This window comes from Neltuma alba, unplaced genomic scaffold, assembly GCF_004799145.2.
Source record: "Neltuma alba isolate B1F8T4 unplaced genomic scaffold, ASM479914v2 tig00011402_pilon, whole genome shotgun sequence".
Classification (NCBI taxonomy): Eukaryota; Viridiplantae; Streptophyta; class Magnoliopsida; order Fabales; family Fabaceae; genus Neltuma; species Neltuma alba.
Genome location: NW_021636089.1, coordinates 789 through 27,951, shown reverse-complemented (window position 1 = coordinate 27,951; position 27,163 = coordinate 789). Strand labels below are relative to the sequence as shown.

Here is a 27,163-nt window from a genome sequence, read left to right as displayed (position 1 = left end):
AATAAAAAAGTAGTTGCTGTAAAGAAATTAATTACTTTACACCAATCTAAGAAGGTTAGAAGAAGAATTTGAAAGTAAAGCTAAGCTTATGAACAATGTTCATCACCAGAACCTTTTTCGGTTTTTAGATATTGCAGTTAAAGACAATGAGAGATTTCTTATTTATGAATATATGAAAAACACCAGTCTTGACACCAAAGATCATATGTGGTTCTTTAATCCTTAGGTGTCAAATTTTTCAGAATAAACTAATTGGCAAGTCGTTATAATTTTGCTTGATTTTTTAATTAGGTCCTTGTAATTTTTCTTTTTTAATCAGATCTTTATAGTTTACTTGTGTTTAATTTCTCTTGTTTTTCTTTCCATTTTATCTAGTTCTTATAGTTTCACTAGTTTTTAATAATATCCATATAGTTTTTTTCCTTTTCTTTCTTTTTTTGTTGTCATCAATCGCCTAAATTTATAAAAGACTTTATTAAAAATCGAGTAGAACTATGATGACCTGATAAAAAAAACTGTAGAGAGTTGATAAAAAAGAGGAAAAACCTATAAGGATATGATTAAAAAAAATTAAATGGATCTATAAAGACTTGCATATTAATTATGTCGAATTTTTTATGAAATTATGACATGTGGATATATTTTCAACGGACAAATATATCACTAACTCTAGCGATAATTCATTCTCATGTCATAATTTTATTCAAGAATTATCAAAACATTTCTTTTAATATTAGTGCTATTTTTTCCTTTAGTTGTGTGTAAATTTGTAAAATAGGTAAAAATAAAGGTTCTCTTAATTGGAAGTAACGGTATAATATAATTTTAGGAAAAACAAGAGGTCTAGCTTACTTGCATGAAGAACTTCATGTTTGTATTATAAAGAGATATAAAGGCTAACAACATTCTCTTAGATGATGATCTCCAACCAAAAATTGTTGATTATTTGGCTTAGCAAGACTTTTATCTGAGGAACAATCTCGCTCATCTTAGCACAAAATTTGTTGGAACATTGTAAATCAAAATAGTTGCATTTTTGATATTCTAAGAATTCATATTAACAGCACATATGATACAACATATTACCTTGTACATATCTATTTCATATTCAAAATATTGTTCTTGCATTAATTTGAGGCATCAACTACAACATAAACATTATATGTTTTTTAGAGAATATACTGTACCAGAATATGTAATTCATGGTCAATTATCAAAAAACGTTGATATTTATAGGCCATTATAATCCTAAAAATTATTAGCAATGAACGAATTAAGGAATTGAAGATTCATGGTGATTTTGAAGGTGAATTCCCCCTTAAAAAAGTAAGAAAATCTCTATGATCAATTAGAATTGGCAGTTTCATTGGAGAAAATTTGAATATAGGACTGTTTTGTTATAAACAATTTGCGTGAGTGTGTCAAAAGAAAAGTTCCACGTCATTTGGAATTGTGAGGGTCCAAGTAATAAGTGATCTTGGGCTAGTAAATGGGCCAAGAGGAGAAGTAAGCCCGCATGCCCAACAGGCCCCTGGAAACAAATCCGGCAATTTTCCGTCAACCGTTGTGCATGAGCCAAACACGGTATTGGACACTTTTATAAGAAATATCTATCTAATTAATATGTCATTCAATGTCTGTAACCAAAAGTTTTTAAATAGTCGTCAAACTAGTTAATTACTAATTAGAATCACCCATTTAAGTTATTCATGACTATTTATTGACAAGTTAATTGCCTAATAGTATTGTGATCCGCAGCCTATATAATGGGCATGAGACCGAAGTTCAAAGTGTACTGCCATGCTTTGAGCTTTCAGGCAACTGTCTTCCCTCTTCTAGTGTTCTGTCTTATTGAGTTCTTTTATCTTTCGCTATTCTATTCACCCTATTCTTATAGGAGAATCTGTTTAATCTTCGAAAGTGTCGCTTCTTGCTTTGCCAGTAGTTGTGGAATAGTTTTTAAGGACAGTATCTATAAGACACAACTCAAATTTATCATTTTTCTGTAGGTGTTACTATCAACAGGATTTGCATAGCATTACAAAGCAGTTGGAAGATTTGCTAGATTTTTAGAGAATTAGACGCCCCCGCCAACATGTTTTAACCACACAAAGTTTTGGTTGTCTTGTTTGCCCTTCCTATTCACTTGACAGGCTTGGAAACCATATGAGAGAGGCATACACATAGAGTTGGCGGACGATACCTCGAATCCTAATGATTATAATGCCGAAGTAGGTGAAGAAAATTATAGAGATTGGTCTGCTTTGCACCCAAGCACGTGCTGAACTAAGGCCATCAATGTCTTAAATAATTGCTTTGCTCCAAGGCAATGACTTAATTATTAAAGAATATGACGAGACCCACTATGCCTTTCTTTATTGAAACTTGGTACTAGCTAGGGGTCCCGGTGAGACGCCTCTACCTTTGCTGCTGCTTCCTCTGCAGAAACGTCCCACGCTGCTTGCTCTGAAACGATGGCTTATCAAGCGTGGATTAATGCAGGTTTTCCAGTTATGCAACATACAACAATATTTTTGAAAACCTTGATCTGATGTGGCTCTCTATAATCACAGAAATGAGCTTTTACGGACACTTGACATGCAAAGACCTAAGCTTGGTCTTCTAGTTTTATAACGTGTGCACAGATAGGACTAGAAATATGCATAATTGCTTTTTCCTCATCCTCCGCAATCCACGTCGGATTAATTGTAGTTTTATTCTCAATATGGTTGTAAAGGAAAAATAATTAATTTCCTTTAAAAATTCATATTCTATGAAAAACCAACTTCAGTAATTAGAAAATAAAGCTGGATTGGATTGAATTTTTAAATGAAATTAATTATTTTTCCTTTACGACCATATTGAGAATAAAACTACAATTGTACGTATGCCATTGAACTTTAAAGAAAAACTTGACAAAGAGCATTTTATACAACAAAAAGGCAACCAGAAAAAAAGAAAAGAAGAGATATAGTTTTTGAACCACACCTTACATGGATTCTCTGACATAATATATTTTAGGGCTATTTGCATATGGGGCACAATATTAGTATGTAAGCAAACACATGCCAATTAAATTCATGAATTACACCGTGTCATGGAAAATAAGTATTTTATTTTTATCGCAGTAATAAAACGGCGAGAAATCATTACCAGCCACGAAGCCCACAATTTTCACAAGGAAGCGGGCTCAAATTTAAATCAGGAGCCCAACTTTAAAGCAAAAATAATAACCGAGTCATGAGGATTAAGAGAGCCCATTAATGTTTTTCCTAACGTGTTGAATTTAATAGAAAGAGTTAATTCCCTATAACATAATGGAACCAAGGTTTAAATTTTTTTTTTAAAAAGAGGTATTCACATTTAATGTTTGATAGTGCTTCAAACAAGATTGTGAAGATACTCCTTTGGTCCTTAATATAAAACCTATAAGTTAGTTTTGGTTCTAAATATAAGACTTATTTTTTATATTTATCAGTTTTTTCTAAATTACCTCTACGGATACTCTCTCAATCATAATCAAGTAGAAGATGATTATGTTGTTTTAGGAAAAACATGTTATATTTCTTATAATTAACTAACTTATCTAACTTTCCTAATCTAATTAAATTAGTTAAATAAGTTTTATATTAAGAATCGGATGAGGAGTACATGGGTTTAGCCAAAAAAAAAACTCACTGTTTTTTTAATCAAAAATAAACAACTCACTGTTAAAAAGTAGGAAATTTGTGATGGATTTTTAAAAAATTTTGTATCTAACAAAAATCCATCACTAAAAAAAAATGTAAAGGACTTGCCATGAATTAAAAACAAAAAATGTAAATTTCGTTGCAAGAATAATTGTGACTGGAATTTGTGATAGACTAGTCTGTGTTAGATTTGTCGTGAAGGCACGTATTGGCCACAAATCTGTCTCAAACAGTTTTCTGGGTAATGCATTTTTTTTATTGATTTTATTATTACCTCTTGTATATAGGTTAAAAGATTCGCGTTCCCACGTCCCACCCAAAAAGTAGGGTGTTCGCTTGGCAGTCCGTTATGCCTGCCCAAATCTGTTAAAAAAAATGTCCAATTCTGCCAAAAACAATGGCCCAAGGAAATAGTGGGCATTTTTGGATGGGTTGATCATCGGGCAAGATGTGCCGTCTTGCTTATTTAGTTCTGCCCGAAAATATTTATAAATCTACATATTATAATAATACAATTTAATACTTCTGATTTTTAATATAAAATATAATTGACTAATTTAGAGAGATTAAGAAAATTAAGTTATTTATTTATAATTAATAGATATTATTTTTTTAAAATATTTTATTATTAATGTGTGTTTGAATTACAAATTGATATATAGAGATTATTTGATGACAAAATAGATTGGATTCATATATTTATGATTAAAATTGAAAATAACAATAATTTTTATATTAAGAACCGACATAATATTATATTATATTTCTGCATTATTTTTTCTGCCCAAAAAAAAAATCTCCCTCTTACTGTTTCCATTTCCCGTAGCAACCATATTCCCACTTACCGGCTCGTTGTACGTCTGATCTCTCTTCAATTTTCTAATTCATTCAAGTGATCATCAACTTCAGGTACTCTTGTTAGACTTATGTAGATTTCAGTTTTTTCTTAACTAAATTAATTACTTTATCTTTGGTGTAACTATATGTTATTTAGCTACCATTAAGTGCTTATTAATTGACACGTAATTGGTATACACTACACACATACTTGAAGGACTTTTCATGCTTTTCTTCATAAAATTAAAAAAAAAAAAATCTGGGCTGAACAGTTGCAATTAACTCAAGATTCTCATCAGTTTTGAGACTTTCTAACAGAAGGGATTAATTAAGGCGATAACATGTTGATGTAGATGTAAAGAAATTTGCAGATGAAGATGCATGATTTTCTGTAGGCACCATGAGTATTGGAGATAACAATACACCATGAAGTTGCGTTGTTTTTAATAGACTGTGAATGTTATTTAATTATTAAAGTATGTAGTATTTTAAATTCCAGGACTCAATTGTGAATTTCAAAATTAGAAATTATTAAACACAAGAGGCAAATAAATCTTTTAGGGATAACGACTAAACAATGAGTTAAAAGCCTGGCATTTTAGTACCTTTAAAGATCCTAAACTCTTCCTAAGCATCTTAATTTTAGCATCTTGGGTCGGTCTCCTATAAAAGAGTTGTGCAATTAAGGGGGCATATACCAGTTGCACATCCACTTACTTTGCGTGAATCTTTTCCTCAAGCTTGGAGTAGAACTGTTCAGTAGGATTGTCGTTTTCTTCATTCTACCGTTGACTATGTGGCTTCTTTCCTCTTTGCGGGCTATCACGAAAATGGAAAATTGGCTAGGTCGTCTTTAGAGTCCGGGAAGTGGCAGGCTATCCATGGCTCACAGTTAAAAACGAAGCCCAATAAGTCCTTATGCAAGAACGATGAATAATTTATTTCAGTTGCCCAGATAGAAGTCCGATAAATAATTTTTTTAATAAAAATGGCTTGTGTATAATTATCTAAGTCTAGAGCTCTCTCAAATTTTGAAGTTAGAAATTTATAAGATGATAGAGAGATTTAAATAATTAGTTAAAGCCTAAAAAAAATAGATGTTTTGTAAAAGTTTATTTTTGAGTAAGAAATTTAGAAAGAACTAAGAAAGGAATATATACTAAAAATATACAAAAGCCAGAATAATTAAAAAAATTATAGATAATTATTTTGAAAAATAAAGAAGTTTATGGCAGAGCTCATTTTCCAAACAGGACTATACATAATTTAAAAACTAAATTCCTAAATTAAAGCCTTATTTTCTCGAGAAATTTACTACTCCTCCGGTCCTCAATATAAGACCCATTTAACTAATTTGATTAGATTAAGGAAGTTAGGTAAGTTAGTTAATTATAAGAAATGTGACACGTTTTTCCTAAAACACCATAATCATCTTTTTTAATACCCCTCTCCCTCTTGTACTTGATTATGGTTGAGAGAGTATCTATAAGGGTAATTTAGAGAAAATTGATAAATATGAGATATGGGTCTTATATTTAGGACTAAAACCAATTCAAGAATCGGGTCCTATATTAAGGACCGGAGGAGTAAAAGGCAAAGTTGAGATAAGAATGATAAGTCAAGGCTAAAACAGTCCTTGCGTTATACCTACATCACACGCGTCCCTCTCTTCTCCTGAAGCCATCCGCCACCGCCCCTGTACTCCTCTCTTTCCTCAACACGAACACAGCCTCCTGCCCCTCACACGACCCTCATCACAGAAGCTAAGACGTGACATACCCAGAATGGAAAAGGGCGAATAGATGGAGTACGTACGAGGGGGAAAGCAGAGCAAGAGAAAAAGAGATTGAGAGATTGAGGGAACGAGAGAGAAACCGAGAGAGAAAGTAAATGCTGTGAGTGAGAGGTGGATATCGACGCAGACGAAGAGGGGAGGAACTTGCGCTGACTGGAGAGAAAGTCGGTTAAGTTTTCTTAAGTCTCCTCTATCTCTGGCTCTGTTACCTGGGTACAGGGTTGAGAGGAAGAAGCAACCGAAAAAGTTTATATATATATAGATATATATGTGTATACACACGCACTGCTGCATGATGAAATGGTTTGAAGCAAGGGATTCTTTTGAGTTCCAATTTGCGGTTCTAATCTGTATAGTTTCGGGTTCTCTGAATTTAGTGGTAAGGAAAACGATAGCTTAGTAATAGATGTAAAATCAGTGACCTGTGGCTGTTTTGATGCCTAACATATGACTGCATGTTGATTATTGTGCCCGATTGATGACCTCTGAAACCGGGGTTTGTGTTCTTTGTGGGTGTAGCTTTGTGTTCTAATAGAAAAGGTTGAAAGAAGCAAGATTCATAAATCTGATATATGAATGTACATATGTTTACGCGTATGTGTGTGGTTGGATGTTGATTGATGAATTAAAGTTTTAAAGATGGGAAATTATAAGGACTTGCTGTTTGCTATTCTTCAATGTTTAGCAAGTGTTTTTAGATGGTTAAGTTATGCTTGGACGCATTAAAATGATAGTTGAAGACTTGAAGTGATATTCATAAAGACGGAATTTCAGATTTATAAGTGATGCTGTCAAAGTGACCGAATTAGTTGATGAATTAAAGCTAATTCTACTTTTCTTCCGCTGTCTTAGTAGCATATATATGCGTGCTGCTGTGAAACCTATGAAGATACTCATATTGTTAGAGATGGGACTGATTTTAAGTCTAAATGATAGTGTAAGAGAGATAAAATTGCCTAGCGGGAAAAAATAATGGAAGCATTAAGATAATGATTTAAACACTATTTGAATCTGGAAAATAATTTCAAATTGGAAATAACATTATTTGGAGCATTATTGGGAGTGTCTAAATGATTTAAATTTGGATATATCGGAGTCTTTATGTAATGAGCTTAATGAATCGAAATGATGAAGTGGATAGATTATGTGATACTGACAAACTCAATTATTTTTATATATTTTGATATCTTTTATATGAGTTTTGTCAGCTTAATTGGTTTCTTTTTGCCTTAATTGATTTAATTTATTTTATTTTGAATTATTATTTTATAGGAGCAAAATTGTCATATTTTGGTTTAATTGTGAGTAATTTGTTTTTTGAGGACAATTAATGCTACCTTACTTTTGAATTTTGCTTGCAGGTTCTTGGAAGATTCAAAAATAAAAAAAATAAAAGAAAAATAAAAAGAAAATAAATTAAAAGAAAATAATAATAATAATAATAAGGCAACGTTTTGCCCCAACCTAATATTCCTAAAGGAAAATTACGTACAGGTCCCACAGAAGGCAATTTATTCATCTAAGGTCCCATGAAATGTCAAAATCACTGACAAGTCCCAAGGGACCTCAGAGTAATATTTTCGATTTGTAAAATGACATTACTGCCCCTCATATTCCAGATTCACATTTGCTCTGTCATTGCGATTTACAACCTCAGCAGCGACTATTAACAACCGAATGAGAGGGCATTAACAACCTAAGCAGTATCCATTAACAACTTACTTTATAGAATCATATAACCTCCATATAAGCGTAAATTATAACCAAATAGTATAATACAATAACTTTAACACTAAAATGGAAAGTTTTTTGATATCATTAAGAATTTTAACTAAACCCAATAGGATTATAACAACATTTTAATGCAAAGATCCATTTACAACCTCAACGGTAAGTATTAATAACCCAAAGAGAGCTGTTGACAATCTAGGCAGTATCTGTTAACAACTGACTTTATAGGATAATATAACCTCTAACAATTATATAAGATTAACTTTAAGACTATTTAGTTATGATTTAGTTAGTTATAGTTAGAAGTTATATTATCCAATAAAGTTAGCTGTTAACAAACACTGCTAAGGTTGTTAACAGTTCTCCTTGGGTTATTAATACTTACTGTTGAGGTTGTAAATGGATTTTCGTATTAAAATGTTGCTATAATCCTATTGGGTTTAGTTAAAATTCTTAATGATATCAAAAAGCTTCCCATTTTAGTGTTAAAGTTGTTATATTATACTATTTGGTTATAATTTACTCTTATGCGGAGGTTATATAATTCTATAAAGTAAGTTGTTAACGGATATTGCTTAGGTTGTTAATGTCCTCTCATTCGGTTGTTAATAGTCGCTGTTGAGGTTGTAAATGGATTTTCGCATTAAAATATTACTATAATCCTATTGGCTTTAGTTAAAATTCTTAATGATATCAAAAAGCTTCCCATTTTAGTGTTAAAGTTGTTGTATTATACTATTTGATTATAATTTACTCTTATGTGGAGGTTATATGATTCTATAAAGCAAGTTATTAACGGATACTGTTAGGGTTGTTAACGCCCTCTCATTGGGTTGTTAATGGTCGCTGCTGAGGTTGTAAATCGCAATGACAGAGTAAATGTGAATCTGGAATATGAGGGACAGTAATGTCATTTTACAAATCGAAAATATTACTCTGAGGTCCCTTGAGACCTGTCAGTGATTTTGACATTTTGTGAGACCTTAGATGAATAAATTGCCTTCTGTGGGACCTGTACGTAATTTTCCCCATTCCTAATATACAATCTTCTTCTTCATCCGGGCAAAAAGAGACGGAAGGCGCGGAGCGGAGGCGCAGCGGGAGAAAAACAGAGGAGGCACACGCACGAACCAGCAAGCAGACGCCAGAATGAAACGGAGGAAGCTGGGGGCGGCGAACAGGGATAGAACGAAAACAGAGCAGAGCACGCCGAAGGAGACCCACAAGCTGGACGCCGAACACACACGAAACAGGGGAGGCGAAGACGCAAGCGGCACCAGCGGAAAAACGAAGAGGCCGAACGGAAACACACACACGCGAGGCGGCTGGAGAAGGAGATACCCGACGCTGAACGAGTGAGCTGGAGGAGACGCACACACGCTGGGCGGCGACCGACGAGCTGAGGCGGAGACGCGACGCTGAACGAGTGAGGCGGCTTCATCTTCTTCTTCTCCCGGGTGCAGCGAAACAGAGACGTGAACCATTCAGCGTAACAGTGTTCTTCCATGGCTGACCGTAGCAAAATACTGATTGTGGCAGCAAACGTGATGGCAAACCTAGCTAAGATCCTCTGATTCTCCAATTCAACAATAATGGCAGGAGCTTGGATCTTTAAGGGGGAGTTCTAGTTACTTTAATTTCTTACTCAATAATTGTTTAACAATTCCTAGGTCTTAGGATAGTTTTTCTGATTGTTGGGATAATTGTATTGCTTAATCTGATTATATTTGGGGATTATTGTGACTGAATTATTGCTTAGTATTTGACATTAGGCTGTTCATAGTTTTAATCTCAATTATAATGTTGTGGTTATGACATTTGTATTGATTTTGGAATTAATATATTGTGATTTTCTAAGGTGGCTTAGAATTTTGGATCATATAGTCTCTTGCTAGCTTTAATTCTGTTATCTTGGATTTAAGAGTTCTAATTAAGCATTGGTTTTTAGTACCCTTAATCCCATTTTACTATTCTGGTTGCAGTTAGTAAGTTGGGATTTTAGGAAAATATTTTGTGGCAACTCGAGGTGGCTTGGTTGTTGGATCAAAAGCTTAATTATAATTCTTAATTCATTGTTTTTAACTCCCACATCTTTTAGAGTAATGATTGCCTGCGTAGTTGAATTGGAGGATTGATTTTTATCAGTGTTATTTGTGTGTCTCATTTTCATTTCTTTAATCTCCATTCATTTTAATCACTTTTATATAAAAACAAAAAAAAAGTATTTTAATTTCAATTCGATTCGTAGTATTTAATTAACAGCTTTTCAAAATTCAAAAATCTCTTTTTATAGTTTAGGTTACTTGCATTCATTTACTAGAGTTTAATTTCGTTTTCGGCTCCTCAAAGTGAAACGACCTGGGTTGTGCACTATATTGTATTAATTCGGTTAATTTTTGGAGTAACCCCAAAGCGACAATCAAAGGGAAGTTAACTTCAGATACTTATTTGACGGTTCTTGTGCCTAGATATGTAAGTTCTGTTTAATGCTCCCTTGTAATGAATAGCTGTCTCAATGTTTTGAAGTTGGTAGTTGTATTGTTCTATGCCTATAGATGTATAGTAACTGTTCCAAATGGTTTGATGGTGTGTAGACACATTAATATGATGATTTGATCATTAAACGTTGTTTCTAATATCGAAACAATTAAATAATGAAGATGCTTGACAAGGGTCTTGGAAGAAATGCATTAAGTATCTCAAGGCTTTAATGGGTTAAATTGATGAAGTAGAATAAAGAAATCAGGCCTATTCATTCCCCTTGTTTCGGTCAAATGACTATGAAAGCAATATCTTTGAAATTGAAAAAAAAAAAAATCCAGACTTAGTGGAAAGTAGGCTGTGGGAAACATCCGGGAAAGGAAAAAGAAAATATTTTAGTTCATTTTGAATATATGTGATAAGATTTAACTTGAAACTTATTCTAGGTTGTATGGCCTCAAGTCTCTGCTAATAAGGTTATAGAGAATATAATTTCTTAATGATATATGAATTATTCGTTTGAATATTTTTGTAGATGATTGTGGATGATACATGGTAGATATATCATTATACATCTATTTAAAGAAATAAATGGTAACTGGAAAACTAATGTGAACTTTGCCAGTTAGTTTATGCTTTTGAATATTAAATCATTGGCTCAAGGTATAAAAAGTATGCTTCTAGATGCCTAAATGATGATTAAGTCAATGTTTTTTAAGCTTGAATTTGCGAGTTATTGTTTACATGATATATTACTTAAAGTGAAGCCAAATAATACATGAGAATTTATGATTTGTGCTTCTAGATTCTAAACCATTATAAACAACATATAAGTTGGGTGTAGAGACTCTTAAATGATGGTTTAATACTTTATTTAAGGGCTGAAGTTTTCCGAGGTTGTTAAATGACTTGTAAAGTGAATGATGGCGCCCAGAAGTTAATAATAATGTTGTAAAAGGCATAACCATAAGATTAAAGGATGTTATAGAGATTATAAATATCCATATGTTAAGTGGATACAGGTATGTGCTCATTGTTTAGCTATGAATATGTGAATGTTATTTGAACAATATTATTGAAAGTTAAAAGAAGTGATGTTTAAAAAGTTGTTGATGCTCCTTAGTGTTGAATAATCAATTTTGGTGGTTCTTGATGTTAAATGAGGTCTTCAATGCTTGACACATATGTATTTGCTGCTGTGATGTTTGGGAAACGGATGCATGATGTGTTTGTTTATAATAATTAAATTTATGACCTTTGTTTCTTGTTTTTGATCAACTATGGTTCCAATGGATTCAGAAGTTAAGCAAAACCTAAGAAAAGGAGAGGTTTTAGATACCCTTGAAAATATAGAGATTAAATATAGGAGTTTTTCTATAAGATGACTAACCACATTAAGATAGGGAAGCATGCCTAAGTGTGGGGTTATAGAGAGAATTAGTTAGTTATGGGTTAATCATTACCCTCATTTTAACTTACGTTATGTATGTACTTGTAATGTTAGGATTTAATTGGTGTTTTACCCTACTAAGAAGAAACTCATAGCAAGGTAGCCGTACAAGAGAGCAAACAAAAGATAACTTTATTTTGCATGTTTTGTTTTGGTTGCATGTCTGTTTATGTCATAATACTTGAGAATATGTAAATTGCCTTACTAGTTATTGTCATGGCCATGTGCATGCATTTTGCTGTCCAGTATATAAGCATTTAACAGTTGATCAGTTAGTAGCTATATAGTTGCTTAGTTATTCAAATTATGTAGTTAAGCATATGCTCAGTTATCCAATTATGCATATGATCAGTAATCAGTTAACTAGTTAGCAGTTGCTCAATTATACAATTCAGTTCATCAGTTATGTAGTTGTTCAGTTATTCAATTATGTGCAATGGTTATATGAGATTCAGTTAAATGATAGCGAATATGCCTCAATTAATTATTTTGTTCAGTTTAATTATTTTGTAAGGTGTTGTTCTTTGTGACTTCTTTTGCATGCTTCATTTTATGCCATGCATAATATATGAAATATGATTACTGCCACTACCATTCTTTGAATTTTACCCATCTCCTCTGTGTAACCATAGGGCCTAGTCGATCCAAAGGGAAAGAAAAGTTGGTGGGAGCATAGCTAAGATTGAAGAGAAGAAGAATTTAGTTATGTAGTTAATTAGTTAATCAATATGAAAATTTAATACATTACATGTGTACATTCCCTTTCGTGATATTTTATGTGTTTCTATTTTTTTCACCCTATTTGAGAAGCATGTAATCTATACTGTTATGCTTGTATATACATCCATAAGGAGGAGTACTTGAGGGTGGTTCTAGTACAGCTAAAAGTTTGGTATATATGTATAGGTAATGATATTATATGTGTGATGATGTGAGTGATATAGTTATTTCCTATGTAAATTGTATTTCCAAAGTTCTAGAATGTGTATCTTATAAGTTACGATTTATTAAGCTGGAAGGGAAAAGTAGAGTTATTGAAAGTAAGATCAGTCCAGCTCTAAATAAATATTGCTAACAGGCAGTTTGAGAGTGAATTTGGGTCTTATTTTATAACATAAAACTGTTAGAAAAATGAAGTTATAAGTTTAGATTCAAAGCTACATAAAATTTTTTTAAAATTTCACCTTTTATGAGTAAATTAAAGTTGTAATCGCTGCTAACAAAACTACTGTCATTTAGGCTGTTAGAGTTGGGTGTCACAGGAGTCACTAATAATCCATTTTAGGATGTGACTTGGTGGAAGAATTGTTATATACTTTTTTGGTTTTATTTATAAAGTAAAGAGAGAAAATATTTTTTTTGTTCTATTTATAGAAAACTGAGAGAAATTTTTTTGTATGGACGTATAATTTTACCTGTCATTTATTATTTTATTGACTTTATTTATGTAGAGCATAATATATATTAAATAAAAATAAAATTGAAATGTTATTGAATTTTAAATGAAAGTTAATTTCATGTGAAACATATTAGAAGTGATTTATAAATAAAACTAAAAGAATATATTGATATTGCGATCTAACTATTAGTCGATAACTGATCAAAGTTTGGTTGGTTAAAAGGTTTGGTCTAAATTTTGGCAACAAAAAAATAAAAGGTTTGGTCTAAATGATATTTCGGTCTATTGCGGACGTAAGGAAAAAAAATAAAAAAAGCTGAAAATTACTAAATATTAAATAAATAATGTTAACAAAATTTATTTATATTTGCAAATCCAGTGTTTTAATAAAATATTGTTTTGATTTGAGATTTGGTGATTTTTATTTTTTTTTATCATTTTCAAAAAAAAAAAAAGTGGTCCTGTAACATTTATCCATATATCGTCAGTGAAATTTGAAAGACTTAATTGGTATTAAATTTTTTCAAGGAAAATTATTTTTACTTTTGAGGGACTTATTTGTAACTTTTCTTCCATCGCTAATGTTCATGATTTATATTTAAAAATTAAAATTTTTTGGCCAAAATATTAAAAATAATGAAATTATGAGTTTTAAAAATAGAAACCACGTCATGGGTAAATATTTGAGTAAACTCTGATGACTTTCCAGCATCATGTGATGTGATGGCGTAATTTCTTAATTATCTTAATTATTATTAGCTAGAAAATTCGTACAAGTCATTAGGAGACCGAAGAGCTAGTCAACACATTTTTGGTGAAAGGAAAATGAAATTACGAAGCTTTTGTTTTCTTTCCGTTTAACTATGGGCTGCTGAATGCTAACGTATAATGTTGGTGTCTTTATCTAGTTTTGAAATTTCCTAGCCTTCCCCTAATTTATCGACTTCCGCCACATTAAAGTGTACGTGGGGGTCACACAAACTTCCAGAAATTGCATCGTCACCCCTTTTGACAAATTGCTATCGCATCCTTCAACAATTTGAAGATTGAGTAAATGCAAATAAGAAAACAACAAGAGAAGTCACGTGGCTGTCGTATGCTGCCAGTTGCTTTTTCTTTATAATTTTTTTGCAAAAATTAATCTTCTTCTTATCTTTATAGTTTTCATATGTTTATAACTCAGTTTTTATATTTTGATTTGGTATGACTTAGTTGTTATAATTTTGATTTGATTGTAACTCAATCCCTAAAATTTGATAGTTTTACTCATTTTATAATTTAGTTTTTATGTTTTTGAAAAATGAAATTATCTATTTAATAAAAAGAAGGATTAACTTATAAAATGTTAAAAGTATAAAGACTGAGTTGTAACAAGTCAAACTTTAAAAACTGAGCTATAACCGAGTAAAAATTATAAGGACTGAGTTACACCGAACTAAAGTATAAGAAATCAAAATACAAGCCTTTAATTACAGATAAGTAAAAATTATAGGGACCAAAAGATTAATTTTTTTTAATTTTTTTCCTGACGGAATTCTTATTCCTCCTCCGTCCTTTTTCAAACTCCAATCAGTACCCCTTCCTTGGTCAATGTCCTCCAAAATACGCCATTTACGGGCCAAACATGACCTCTTCTTTCTTCTTCATCTTCGTTCTCTCCACTTCCAAACATATGATTCCTTCCGGTCCATCTTAACAAAAGATGCTTCAACCTAATAATCTCCTTATTCCTTCAATCACCTTCATCTTTTGGTCATCGTGGACGCTTATTAACGGCGCCGTTTCGGAGCCACAGGCCAATCTTCTAAGCACAGGCTGCTCTCCATCTATTGACCAATTCGTTGTGACCAACTTCTCCATCTTCAGTGAAAACGTCAACAGAACGTTCCGACACATCAGAGAGCAGATTTCGAATAACAGTAAGCACTTTGCGACGGCGCAGCGACCCAGCGTAGAAAACTCCGTTTTCGCTCTTTTTCAGTGCAGAAACTACATCTCCATTCATGACTGTGTTGTCTGCTTCGACGCCGCCGCCAAACAAGTCCACAAATGCGCTGCCGGAACACAAGGTGGCCGCGCCGTCTACGACGGCTGCTTCCTCAGGTACAACTAGTTCACAAGCTCTTCTCTTCTTCTTCAATTCTTTTTTATTTTTTTTCCAGCCGCTAAGTTTGAAGTCTGACCTTTTGATTTTAGTTGTTTAATCTTTTCGCTTATGGAGGGTGCCCTTTTCTTTTCTGAATGGTATATGTCATAGAGATAATGCATTAAATTAACTGCTAGCATTATTATAGTGTTGACATTGATTAATTAAGCTGTAGCAATAAAGACCAACCAAAAAAAAAAAAACACCTAACAATTGTTAAAGTGGCAGGATTCGCTTGGGATATCACATGTCAGTAGAGGGGTCCAGTCACGGACCTTGTTGAAGAGTTCAGACCAAGGGGAATATAAACACTGGCTAATTTTTATGAAATGTTTGATGCCATAATTAATATATATATGTGTGTGGATATATTAATTTAAAAATAAAATAGATAACCATATATTTGTAAATTTTGATTATATTTAAGTTGTATTTCTATTTCAATCAAAACTTTTGAAATTTATGTATATAAAAAAATAGTTTATGCTAAATAATAACTCCTTTGCCTGTAAGGAAAAAAGAGGGAGAAAAACATATAGCTGTCACATATTATTGAAATACAAACGAGATCTTATATTAAGGACTGGAGGTAGTAATTCTTTCCAAATAGTTATTAAATTAATTTGGTCTACCATTATGGTCTTAAATATAAGTCACCTGTACAGGAAGTTTTGATCCTAAATGTAAGTTACTTATAGTAAATATGATACTTGTATTTTTAATTTTATTCTTATTAATTCTTATTGCAAAGAGATAAAGAAAGGATAGATATGAGAATGATTTATAAATGTAGAAAGAGAGAGAGAGAGAGAACTCTCTGTTTATCTGCAACCTATATTAATATATGGGGTAAGATCTAGAGTCATGGGGTGAGGTAGAAACTCAAAATTGTTCGTAGTTCTTAGGCTTTTTCATTCAAGGTGGGTAGCTTTAATATATGAGGCTAATAATAGTGGCTTCCCAAACCAAATTATTTACTCGAAGTTTCATAATTCATTGGAATATATCACATAGTCAACACATGAAGAGGTGAGGAAAAACAAACAAGCATCATAATATAACCTTAATGTTGGTGCCTGGTCAATGTGGGTATCATTGTTGGAATTTTCCAACTTCCACCTGTCACTGTTAGTCTTCGGAGCCCGTCTAATTTTTTGTTTTTTTGGTACGAGAGGGCGCTGCCCCACGCAATTTACAAAGCCTTTGGGTCAAAAAAAGAAACTTTCAAAAATTGCAACAATCAAATGACCTGATTTACGATTTTACAATTTCTATAGTCCTTTTTTGCCATTTTCCTTTCAACCAATCATTTGAAAACGATGACGAAATGTGTTGAAACAGCTGATCAGATGCCTCTGATCTTAAGCCACTTGGCTGTCTTCGATTTCCCTTGTATGTATCAGTTTCTTCTTCCTCATTAATTCCGTGATATAATTCTCCTCTTCAAACACCAATCTCTAATCTCTGATATAGTTCATATATTGTAGATCTAACTTGACCTCTCTTTCCTTCTTCATCTTTTTTATTCTCTCCAACTGCAGCCAACTGATAAACGAAGCCCAGCGATTGAGAGAACAAAAACTCTTGTTTTATTCCATCTCAGAAAAACTAAACTGATCAATCCAAATTACATTTACAAGGCTCTCGGCTAATATATAAACCTACCTAACTATTACAACGCTATGGGCTTTGAGAGAAAGCCCAATTCAGCCCAAGTCCAATAACTTAACTAACTCTAATAATTCTAACACTCCCCCTCAAGTTTGGAACTGTAAATATTTATAGTTCCCAACTTGCTCAACATTTTCCGCTGACTATCGTATCCAACTGCCTTAGTCAGTATATTAGCCTCCTGATTGCTGCTTTTCACATGAATTAGACTAATCAATCCACTCTGCAATTTCTCCCTTACAAAATGGCAATCTATTTCAATGTGCTTAGTCCTCTCATGAAATACTGGATTTGATGCTATGTGTATTGCGGCTTTGCTGTCACAAAACACTCTTACTGGCTGAGGATGACAAACTCTTAAATCTTCAAGCAATCCTTTAACCCAAACTATCTCTGACACTGCAGCTCCAAGAGCTCTATACTCTGCCTCTACTGAGGATCGTGACACTGTAGACTGCTTCTTAGTCTTCCAAGTGATCAAAGAATCTCCCATTTTCAGCAAGTATCCTGTCACAGACCTTCGTGTGGTTGCACATGCTCCCCAATAAGAATCACAAAAACAGCTAACCTTCAAGTCTTCATTGGAGCTGAGGAGGATACCCAATCCAGGATTCTGTTTCAGGTATCTTACTACCCCCAGCGCTGCTCCCATATGCATCTTAGTTGGAGTCTGCATAAATTGGCTGAGGACCTGCACAGAGAAACTGATGTCAGGCCGTGTTATTGTCAGGTATATTAATCTACCTATAAGTCTTCTATAACGTTCAGGTTCCCTTAGCAAATCCTTCTCAGCATCCTTTCCTTCTTCAAAGGCTCGCAGCTTCAAATTCTGCCCCATTGGTACTGACAGTGGCCTACATCCACTTAGTCCTGCATCAGAAATCAAATCCAGCACATACTTTCTTTGAGACAAAATAATTCCCTTTTGGGACCTAGCTATCTCTATCCCCAAAAAATACTTAATTTCCCCTAGATCCTTGATCTTGAATTGCCTATGCAGATAATCTTTCACTTCCCTTATTCTGTCCTCAGAATTACCAGTGATAAGAAGATCATCAACATAAACTAGAACCAAAACAAACTCTGTTTCAAACCTTTTAATGAACAAAGAATAGTCATGTTTACTTTGAACAAAGCCTCCTAATTTTAAAGCAGTAGTCAATTTAAAATTCCATTGCCTTGAGGCTTGTTTAAGCCCATACAAAGATTTTTTTAATTTGCAAACCATGTTCTCCCCCTTACGTTCAAAACCTTACGGAATGGACATGTAAACTTCTTCATCTAAATCTCCCTGCAAGAATGCATTATGAACATCCATCTGAAACAAACTCCAATTGTTTACAGCAGCTAATTTAAGCACAATTCTCACAGTTATCATCTTCACTACAGGAGAGAAAGTTTCATGATAGTCAATTCCCTCTCTTTGATTATATCCCTTAGCCACAAGTCTTGCCTTATATTTGTCTATACTTGATGAACCACATTTTGATCAACTAAATAATGTGATTTCCCATTGAATTTAAATGCTTTCATGTGGAATTAACTTTAGATTTCTAATATTTGATAAGAAATGATGCTGTGAGAATTTGATGTATCATTGCAGGATTGAAAGGGATTTTCTCTAATTCTGGAAGTATTGGTGAAGAATGGACAAAATCTGGAAAGATATAGCCAAAAATCTTGAATTAGGAGTTAAAACGCAGTGTTTTGAATCTGGTTAAGAGCTGGAATCATGTGTGGTCTAGTGTAGCATTTTGTGAGGAAAAACTCTAAGTAAAACGCATAGCTCCATGGCTAGTGAGTTTCAAGAGAGTGACACATGTCTTGGGCTTTAGTAAAACGCATAGCTGAAGGCAAGGAAGTTTCACATGTCAAAATACAACATTACAAGCCTTCAAATGTGGAGAATGAGGTGAGAAGGCGGGGGAAAATAAAGAAACAGAACTGGACGTCCAGAAGCTTCAGAAAAACGGATCTGATACTGAATTCCAGCATTCTCATTCATTCTCTTCTTTTCTTCACTTCTCCAGATTCTCTCAACTTCCAGATTCATCTTCTTCATCTTCTTCTCTTCTCTTGCGTTTTGCTATGGAGATTCAGAGGAGATTTGGCCAGATTTCCTCCATCAACATGAGCAACTAAGCCATTGATTCCTGAGGAGCTGTGATGGATCCAGAGCACTGATTGTCAAGGGAGATTTCGTTTTTCTTGAGTTTGTATTTGTGTTTTAGATTTGGATCTTGTTATAAATCTTTGTTTGAAATTCAGATATATAACTCATATTAGATTTCATTAGGTTCTGCTACTTCTGAGTTGTGATGTGTTTAGAGGTTATAATTTCCTTTTTCTGAGTAGCTTCAATTCAGTTTCTGATTTGGTTTAAGTCTGGAACTTAATTGTTGTGATAAATCTGAGGTGAATTGGTTAATCTTCATCCTGGAAATTATCTAATTACATCATTAGAGTTGATTGCAGACCTACTGTTTGATGAATTGCCTAAGAGAAATAGAAATCTGATTTTAGGTTGCAAGGAAGGTGAAATCACAGATCCAAGGGAATTCACTTCATTGATATCTTTCAAACTCTTTTCTGTATCTTATTCTTCTCTCATTCCTTTTGAAAATCAGTTTTCATAAATAACAATTCATGACAGAAACCAATTCCAGAAGCTACCTCCTTCTCTGTTAGTTTAATTTGTAACTTCTAGCTAGTTTAATTCCAGAAGACATTAAGGCTCCTTGAGACTGACCTCTAGTTGACTCATCTCCTACCTAATCTAGAGTATTAAATTTGACCTTTGAACGACAAGAGATCAAATTTTTGGCGCCGTTGCCGGGGAGCTCTGTCTCCTTGGTTTTCAGCTAGCTAGTTTTTTTTAACTGCATTTTTTTTTGGTGTGTTTGCTTTCTAGTTTGATTTCATTTTACAGTAGTTTATTTTCTGTCATTGTTTCATTACTCCATAATTGTTTGGTTTTTGGAAAATATTAAAATCAAAACAAAGAGTTTGCTACCTGCTGTGTTTCCAGATTGAAAAAGGCTGCAATTTGAAGGTAATTCACTTATCTTCCATCTGCATTTTGCTGATTGGACTCTACTCCTGAATTTGGATAATTGCTTGTTGAATCTGGACAATTGTCATTGCATTGCATGAACAACAATAGTGATTTTTATCCACTGGACAGAGAGATTAATAGGACACTTAGGTGGATTAAAAAGGCTAAACAACAAGTAGCTACAAGTACCACACATTTAGAGCATTCTGCACAGTCAATCTCCACTGCATCTTCTAGTAGTGAACTTGATTCTCTTTCTGATTCTGAACCTGTTGAGGGTGAGTTTGTTGATAATCACTTTGTGATGGAGAACCAAGGTAATCAAGCTAATACAAGGAATAATGGGGTTGGTAATGTGAATCAAGGAAATAGGGTGAATAATGAAGAGGATCATGCTGAAAATGTTAATCATAATATACCTCAGAATCCTGATGATGATAATAGGAGCATAAAGGAAATTAATAATTCCACCATTAATTGTCCACCAAGAGGATTTTATGTTCAGGATATTAACTTTGAAATCAAAGGTGCTTTAATTAGTTCCTTACCAAAATTCTATGGACTTGCAGGTGATGATCCCTATCAGCACTTGGATACTATGTATTCGGTCTGTTTAGCAATGAAACCTCCTGGAGCAGCTCTTGAAGATGTTCTAAAGAGGGTTTTTCACTTTACATTGGAAGGAAATGCAAGGGAGTGGCTGCACACACTTCCTCAACATTTTTCAACTCTCACATGGGAGCAATTAAGGAAGTCTTTTCTGGACAAATACTTCCCTGCATCTAGGACCTCAAAATTGAAGAAAGCAATATATGGTGTAACTCAAAGAGAGCAAGAAACTCTGTATGAGTACTGGACACGTTTTTTGACCTTGATTAACCGCTGTCCTAACCATCAGTGCACTAAATCTAGCTTAGTGCAGTATTTCTATGAAGGGATGTTGTCCTCAACCAAAAGCATAATTGATGCAGCTGCTAATGGGTCTATTTTGGAGCTTACTCCTAAAAATGCTTGGGAACTCTTAGAAAGAATGGCCAACAATACTCAATAGTTTCATACAAGGGAAACACAAGGAGTCAAGGAGATGTCTTCTCATCATTCTCAAGACTTGTTTGCACAACTGCTGGCACTTACAGATAGAATGGATAAAAGAATGGAGAGATTGGAACAAGAGAGGTATTCGAAGCCTTACAATTCAGTTGGCACTTCCCAAGCATTAGTGGCCCCTTCATGTGATTTTTGTGCATCACCCATGCATACAAGCGAAAATTGTCCCTCTCATATTGAAGAACTTTCTGCTGTTTATCAAGGAAGATCAGGACAATTTTCACAAAGAAATCCTTATTCTAACACCTATAATGAGGGATGGAGAGATCATCAAAATTTTAGGTGGAGGGAAGGATCAGAAAAACCTCTAACAATGCAAAACAAGTTTCAGGACAACAGAGTGAATTCTGAACATACCAGAACTTTAGTACAGCATCAGGGTGCATCCTCCTCCAAAAATGACAATGGTATGGCTGAATTGATTCAATGTATGAAGGAAATGAAATCTGAGATAACCAACAACAATTCTTTGACCAATTCTAGGATGAGTGCATTGGAGCAGAAGATTGAGCAGTGGGAAACTAAGTCTGCTAATCTGAATAATTTTGTCACTCAAATGTCTAATACACTTAACGATCTGCAAGCAAGAAGTGGAGGGTCTCTACCTTCAAATATAGTGATTAATCCAAAGTCATTGAATGCCATTTCTTTGAGGAGTGGAAGACAAGTTGGAAAACAAGTCAGTTTTACTTTGGATGAGGATGATGAACAACTTAAAGAATCTGATAATATGCAGCAAAATGATGATTCTGTGGTGACCCCTCAAGTTCAATCTGAAAGCAAATGTGAGAAGAAATTATTGTCAACAAGGAAAAAAGAGAAAGAATCAATTTCCACACATGATGATGATGCAACCTGGGCTGCAAACTCTCAGCATTCTGGAATTAAGGAGTTACAGCAAGAAGTACCCAAAGCAGTCCCAACTCCTTCTGGTCAACAAAATGAGGAACTTCCAGAAATTCAGAAGCAATCAAGGAAGGGTAAGAGTGAGGTAAAGATTTCAGAGCTTCCTTTTCCTAAATCATTTCTTCTTAGTAGGAAATTGTCTAATGAACAAGTTGAGAAAGATGCTTTGAATCTATTTAGCAAGCTGGAAGTTAATGTACCCTTATTGGATTTCCTGAAAAGTATGCCTAAGTATGTGAGATTTTTGAAGGAGCTGTGTACTAATAAGAGGAAATGCAAACCCAATGAATTGGTTCAAATAGGATCAAGTGTTTCAGCACTTTTTAAGCCACATTTACCAGTGAAATGTTCTGATCCAGGATCATTTACAATTCCATGCACTATTGGTAAATTGAATATAGCTAGTGCCCTCCTAGATTTGGGTGCTGCTATAAATGTTATGCCATTGTCTATCTATACATCTTTGGGCATTAATTCAATAAAAGACACTAGTATGATCATTCAGTTGGTCGATAGAAGCATTAGAAGACCTCATGGGCTATTGGAAGATATTCTGGTCAAGGTTAAGGACTTGATTTTTCCAGCAGATTTCTATGTCTTGGATATGTCTCATGAATCAACCATTGAGGGACCATTGATCTTAGGGAGACCATTCCTTTGAACTGCCAACACAGTGATTAGTATGAAAGATGGTTGTATCACGATGGAAGTGGGTGATCACATGATCAGTTTTAATGTTTATGAAGCTATGAAGCACCCATATGAAGATTACTCATTGTTGGGCGTAAGTGCCATTGATGCTTTCATAGAAGACTCTGTAGCTGAATGTGAACCTTCCCTTCTCAACATGAACGAGTATGGTCTCACCACATTTGATTTAGATTTGCCAATAATGAATTCCTTCTTCTGCCCCAATGATTTTTTTGTTTGTGATGATGAGGTGTGTAGTGTTGACTTTCATTCAGTTGATAGCTCACTTTCCACATTGCAAACATTTTCTTTTGATATTTCTTCTTTTGATGATGATTTTGTTTCTGAAATCTCTAATAATGGGTTTGGGAAAGGTATACTTTCTAACTTTGCAGAAGCTGAGAATATTGCAAAATCTGCATTGGATGGAGCCAGTACCAATATAGCAACATTGGAAACATCAAGAATGCATATTGATGAAGAAAAGAAAGGAGATTTGGTCACTGGACAAGCTTATGCTGAGGAACAAAAATTCCATATTCCACCAGCTCACTGTTTTGAGAAATTAAAGTTGCAATCTGATTCAATTTTGGATAATTTACATCAGAATTCTCCTTATGATGCATTAACCAACACTGCAGATAACTTTTATTCTTCATATCCTTTTCAAATGTTAAAGCATATTCATGAATTTTTGTCCACGTTTTCTGCAGAAGCTGAACAATGTAGGAGAGAACTTCAATCATTGCAGCAAATTACTTGTAATCAAGATCAAGCTCAAAAAGTGTTTAGAAATAAAGAATCTGCACAAGAGTTCAATGCTAAATTTATGAAATTCTTGCATAATGTACATTATCATCTTGGTTGTTTACCCTCTGGTTGCTATTCTGACAGGACACAAAATCCAGAATCAAGTGAGGACTTGCAGCAGCATTTTGTTGGAGCTTTAGAGCTTAAGGAGTTGGTTCCTTCTGTGGTGAAACCCCCTGAACTAGAACTTAAACCCCTACCCCCCAATCTTAAATATGTGTATCTTGCTGAAGATAATAAATTACCAGTGATTATAGCTACTTCACTCACTGTTACAGAGGAGGAACAATTAATTGCTGTTTTGCAGAAACATAAAAAGGCAATAGGTTGGTCTATGGCAGACATACCTGGAATTAATCCTTCAATCTGTACTCACAGAATATTATTAAATGATGGGATGAAACCAATTAGACAACCTCAACGTAGGCTTAACCCCTTGATTTTAGATGTTAAAAAAGAGGTTACTAAGCTCCTGAGTGCAGGCATCATATACCCCATCTCGGATAGTGAATGGGTCAGCCCTGTACAAGTGGTCCCTAAGAAAAGTGGCATTACTGTTATTAAAAATGAAAAAAATGAATTGATACCAACTAGGATACAGAATGCGTGGCGTGTGTGCATTGACTATAGAAGACTAAATGATGCAACACGAAAGGACCATTTTCCATTACCCTTTGTGGATCAAATGATTGAGAGATTATCTGGTAGAACTAATTATTGTTTTCTTGATGGATTTTCAGGATATTTCCAAATACCGATTGCACCGGAGGATCAAGATAAGACTACCTTTACTTGTCCTTATGGAACTTTTGCTTATAGAAGAATGCCCTTTGGGCTATGTAATGCACAGGAACATTTCAGAGGGCTATGATGGCTATATTTAGTGAGTTCCTAGGTTCATCCATGGAGGTATTCATGGATGATTTTACAGTGTATGGGGATAATTTTTCTGCTTGTCTAGAGAGTCTTGATAAAGTCTTGGCCAAGTGCATAGAGAAAAATTTGATTTTGAATTTTGAAAAATGTCACTTTATGGTGGATCAAGGCATAGTATTAGGTCATTTAGTTTCTAGAAGGGGCATTGAGGTAGATAAAGCAAAAATAGAAGTCATTTCATCTCTGCCTTATCCTAAGACTTTAAAGGAACTAAGATCTTTTCTTGGCCATTGTGGTTTTTACAGAAGGTTTGTTAAAGATTTCAGCAAGATAGCTTCTCCTTTGTCTAAACTCATGCAAAAAGATGTTGATTTTCACTTTGATGAGGACTGCAAACATGCATTTGATACTTTAAAAGCAATGCTTGTCTCACCACCGATACTCACTGCACCAGATTGGAATTTACCATTTGAGCTAGCTTGTGATGCATCTCATACAGCAGTAGGTGCAATGTTGGGTCAAAAAGAGGGTAAACTATCCAGGGTAATTGCATATGCATCCAAAACGTTGGACAGTGCCCAAATTAATTATACTACAACTGAAAAAGAATTGTTTGCAATTGTCTTTGCTTTGGACAAGTTTAGACCTTATCTTCTTAATTCTCATGTTATTGTTTATACTGACCATGCGGCTGTGAAATTTCTTTTTAAGAAAACAGATAGCAAGCCAAGGTTATTGAGATGGATTCTATTGCTACAAGAATTTGATTTGGAAATTCGAGATAGGAGTGGTGCTGAAAACTTTGTTGCAGACCATTTGAGTAGGCTACCTGAAGATACAAAGGGAGTTTCTGATTCTTCCTTAATCTGTGATGATTTCCCTACTTCTGTGTTAATGGCTATGACTAAACATGAACCTTGGTATGCTAACATAGTGAATTACCTTGTTACAGATTTAATTCCACCTTCCCTTTCTTACTTTCAGGCCCAAAAATTAAAGAGTGAAGCCAAATACTATTGTTGGGATCCACCTATTCTTTGGAGGCTGTGTAATGACCAGATTATACGGAGATGTGTCCCTAATGAAGAAGTCACTGGAATTTTGGATGCTTGTCACTCTTGGGCATGTGGTGGACATTTTAGTGCTAAAAAGACTTCTAGGAAGATTTTGGAAGCAGGGTTTTACTGGCCAACACTCTTTAAAGATGCCTACAATTATTGCAAAGTGTGTGATAAGTGCCAGCGTTTTGGTGGAAATAGTAGAAGACATGAGATGCCCCAAGTTCCAATGCTTTTCTGTGAAATATTTGATGTGTGGGGGATAGATTTTATGGGGCCATTCCCTCCATCTTTTGGTTATCATTATATACTATTAGCTGTGGATTATGTTTCAAGATGGGTGGAGGCAATACCAACAAAAAAGGATGATGCAGCCACTGTTGCCAAGTTCATTAAGTCTCATATATTTTCCAGATTTGGCATTCCTAGAGCCATGGTTAGTGACAGAGGTACACACTTTTGTAATAGGTTGTTGGATGGTCTTTTTGCTAAATATGGAGTAACTCACAAGATGTCCACAGCTTATCACCCTCAAACTAATGGCCAAACAGAAATTTCAAATAGGGAAATTAAACAGATTCTTGAAAAGATAGTGAGACCAACAAGGAGGGATTGGAGTGTGAAATTAGAAGAAGCTTTATGGGCATATAGGACAGCTTTCAAGACCCCAATTGGTATGTCTCCTTATAGGCTAGTATATGGAAAAGCATGCCACTTACCTGTAGAACTTGAACATAAAGCTTATTGGGCTGTAAAAATCTGCAATATGGACATGGAAGCTACTGCAATTGAAAGAAAAATGCAGATACAAGAGTTAGAAGAAATCAGACTTGAGGCATATGAGAATTCAAGGATGTATAAGGAAAAGACAAAGCTCATTCATGATAAAGGCATCTTAAGGAAACATTTTAAAGAGGGTGATCGTGTTCTCTTATTCAAGGCCAGATTCAAGTTTAAACAAGGGAAGCTCAATACAAGATGGGATGGTCCATATACAGTTACCAAAGTGCATGATTTTGGCATGTTGGAACTTCTGGATGAGCAAAATGGTCGCACATTGAAGGTCAATGGACATTTGCTTAAGCTCTATCATGAAAACTCCCAGCCACCTTGAATATCAGGTTGCCTCTTTTCCCTATTGCTTTCTTTTCATTTTTGTGTCTTGCTGGTGATATTTTATGCTTAAATGATTTGAGAATAAGTGTGGGGGGAAGAGGTCATTTCAGTAGTTTTTTTTTTATGGTGTTTTACTTGTTTTCCTTTCTTTTGTTTTGTGTTGTTTTTACTCTGGACTTTTCATGTGCTCTGGACTGTATTGAGGACAATACTGAATTTAAGTGTGGGGGAAGGATAATCTTGATGATTTTGAAATTCTTGGTTTTAGATTGTGTACTGCTGATATGACTTAGCACTCATGTCCCTTGCTTTGAGTGTCTATGCATAATCCACTTTCTAGATCAGT

The 27,163-nt window shown here is 34.2% G+C and overlaps 2 protein-coding genes across 2 annotated transcripts; one reads left to right on the top strand and one right to left on the bottom strand.

Annotated features, from left to right (window-relative positions):
• Positions 1-15,084: 15,084 nt before the first annotated feature.
• Positions 15,085-15,495, top strand: LOC114712936 (cysteine-rich repeat secretory protein 55). The gene has a single exon (XM_028897496.1). The coding sequence runs from the start codon at positions 15,085-15,087 to the stop codon at positions 15,493-15,495; it is 411 nt and encodes a 136-aa protein (XP_028753329.1).
• A 1,777-nt stretch (positions 15,496-17,272) lies between these two features.
• LOC114712935 (uncharacterized mitochondrial protein AtMg00810-like) lies at positions 17,273-18,577 on the bottom strand. The gene is made up of 2 exons (XM_028897495.1): positions 18,456-18,577; positions 17,273-18,293 (listed from the first exon to the last, which is right to left on the bottom strand). Exons 1-2 carry the CDS (start codon positions 18,575-18,577, stop codon positions 17,273-17,275), a joined length of 1,143 nt encoding a protein of 380 aa, XP_028753328.1.
• Between the last annotated feature and the right edge of the window lie 8,586 nt (positions 18,578-27,163).

Coding starts and splice junctions, on each gene's coding strand:
- LOC114712935 (XM_028897495.1), bottom strand. CDS start 18,577: ATGATAACTGTGAGAATTGTGCTTAAATTAGCTGCTGTAAACAATTGG. Junction 18,294..18,455: donor GAAGTTTACATGTCCATTCC/GTAAGGTTTTGA, acceptor GTTCATTAAAAG/GTTTGAAACAGAGTTTGTTT.
- LOC114712936 (XM_028897496.1), top strand. CDS start 15,085: ATGCTTCAACCTAATAATCTCCTTATTCCTTCAATCACCTTCATCTTT.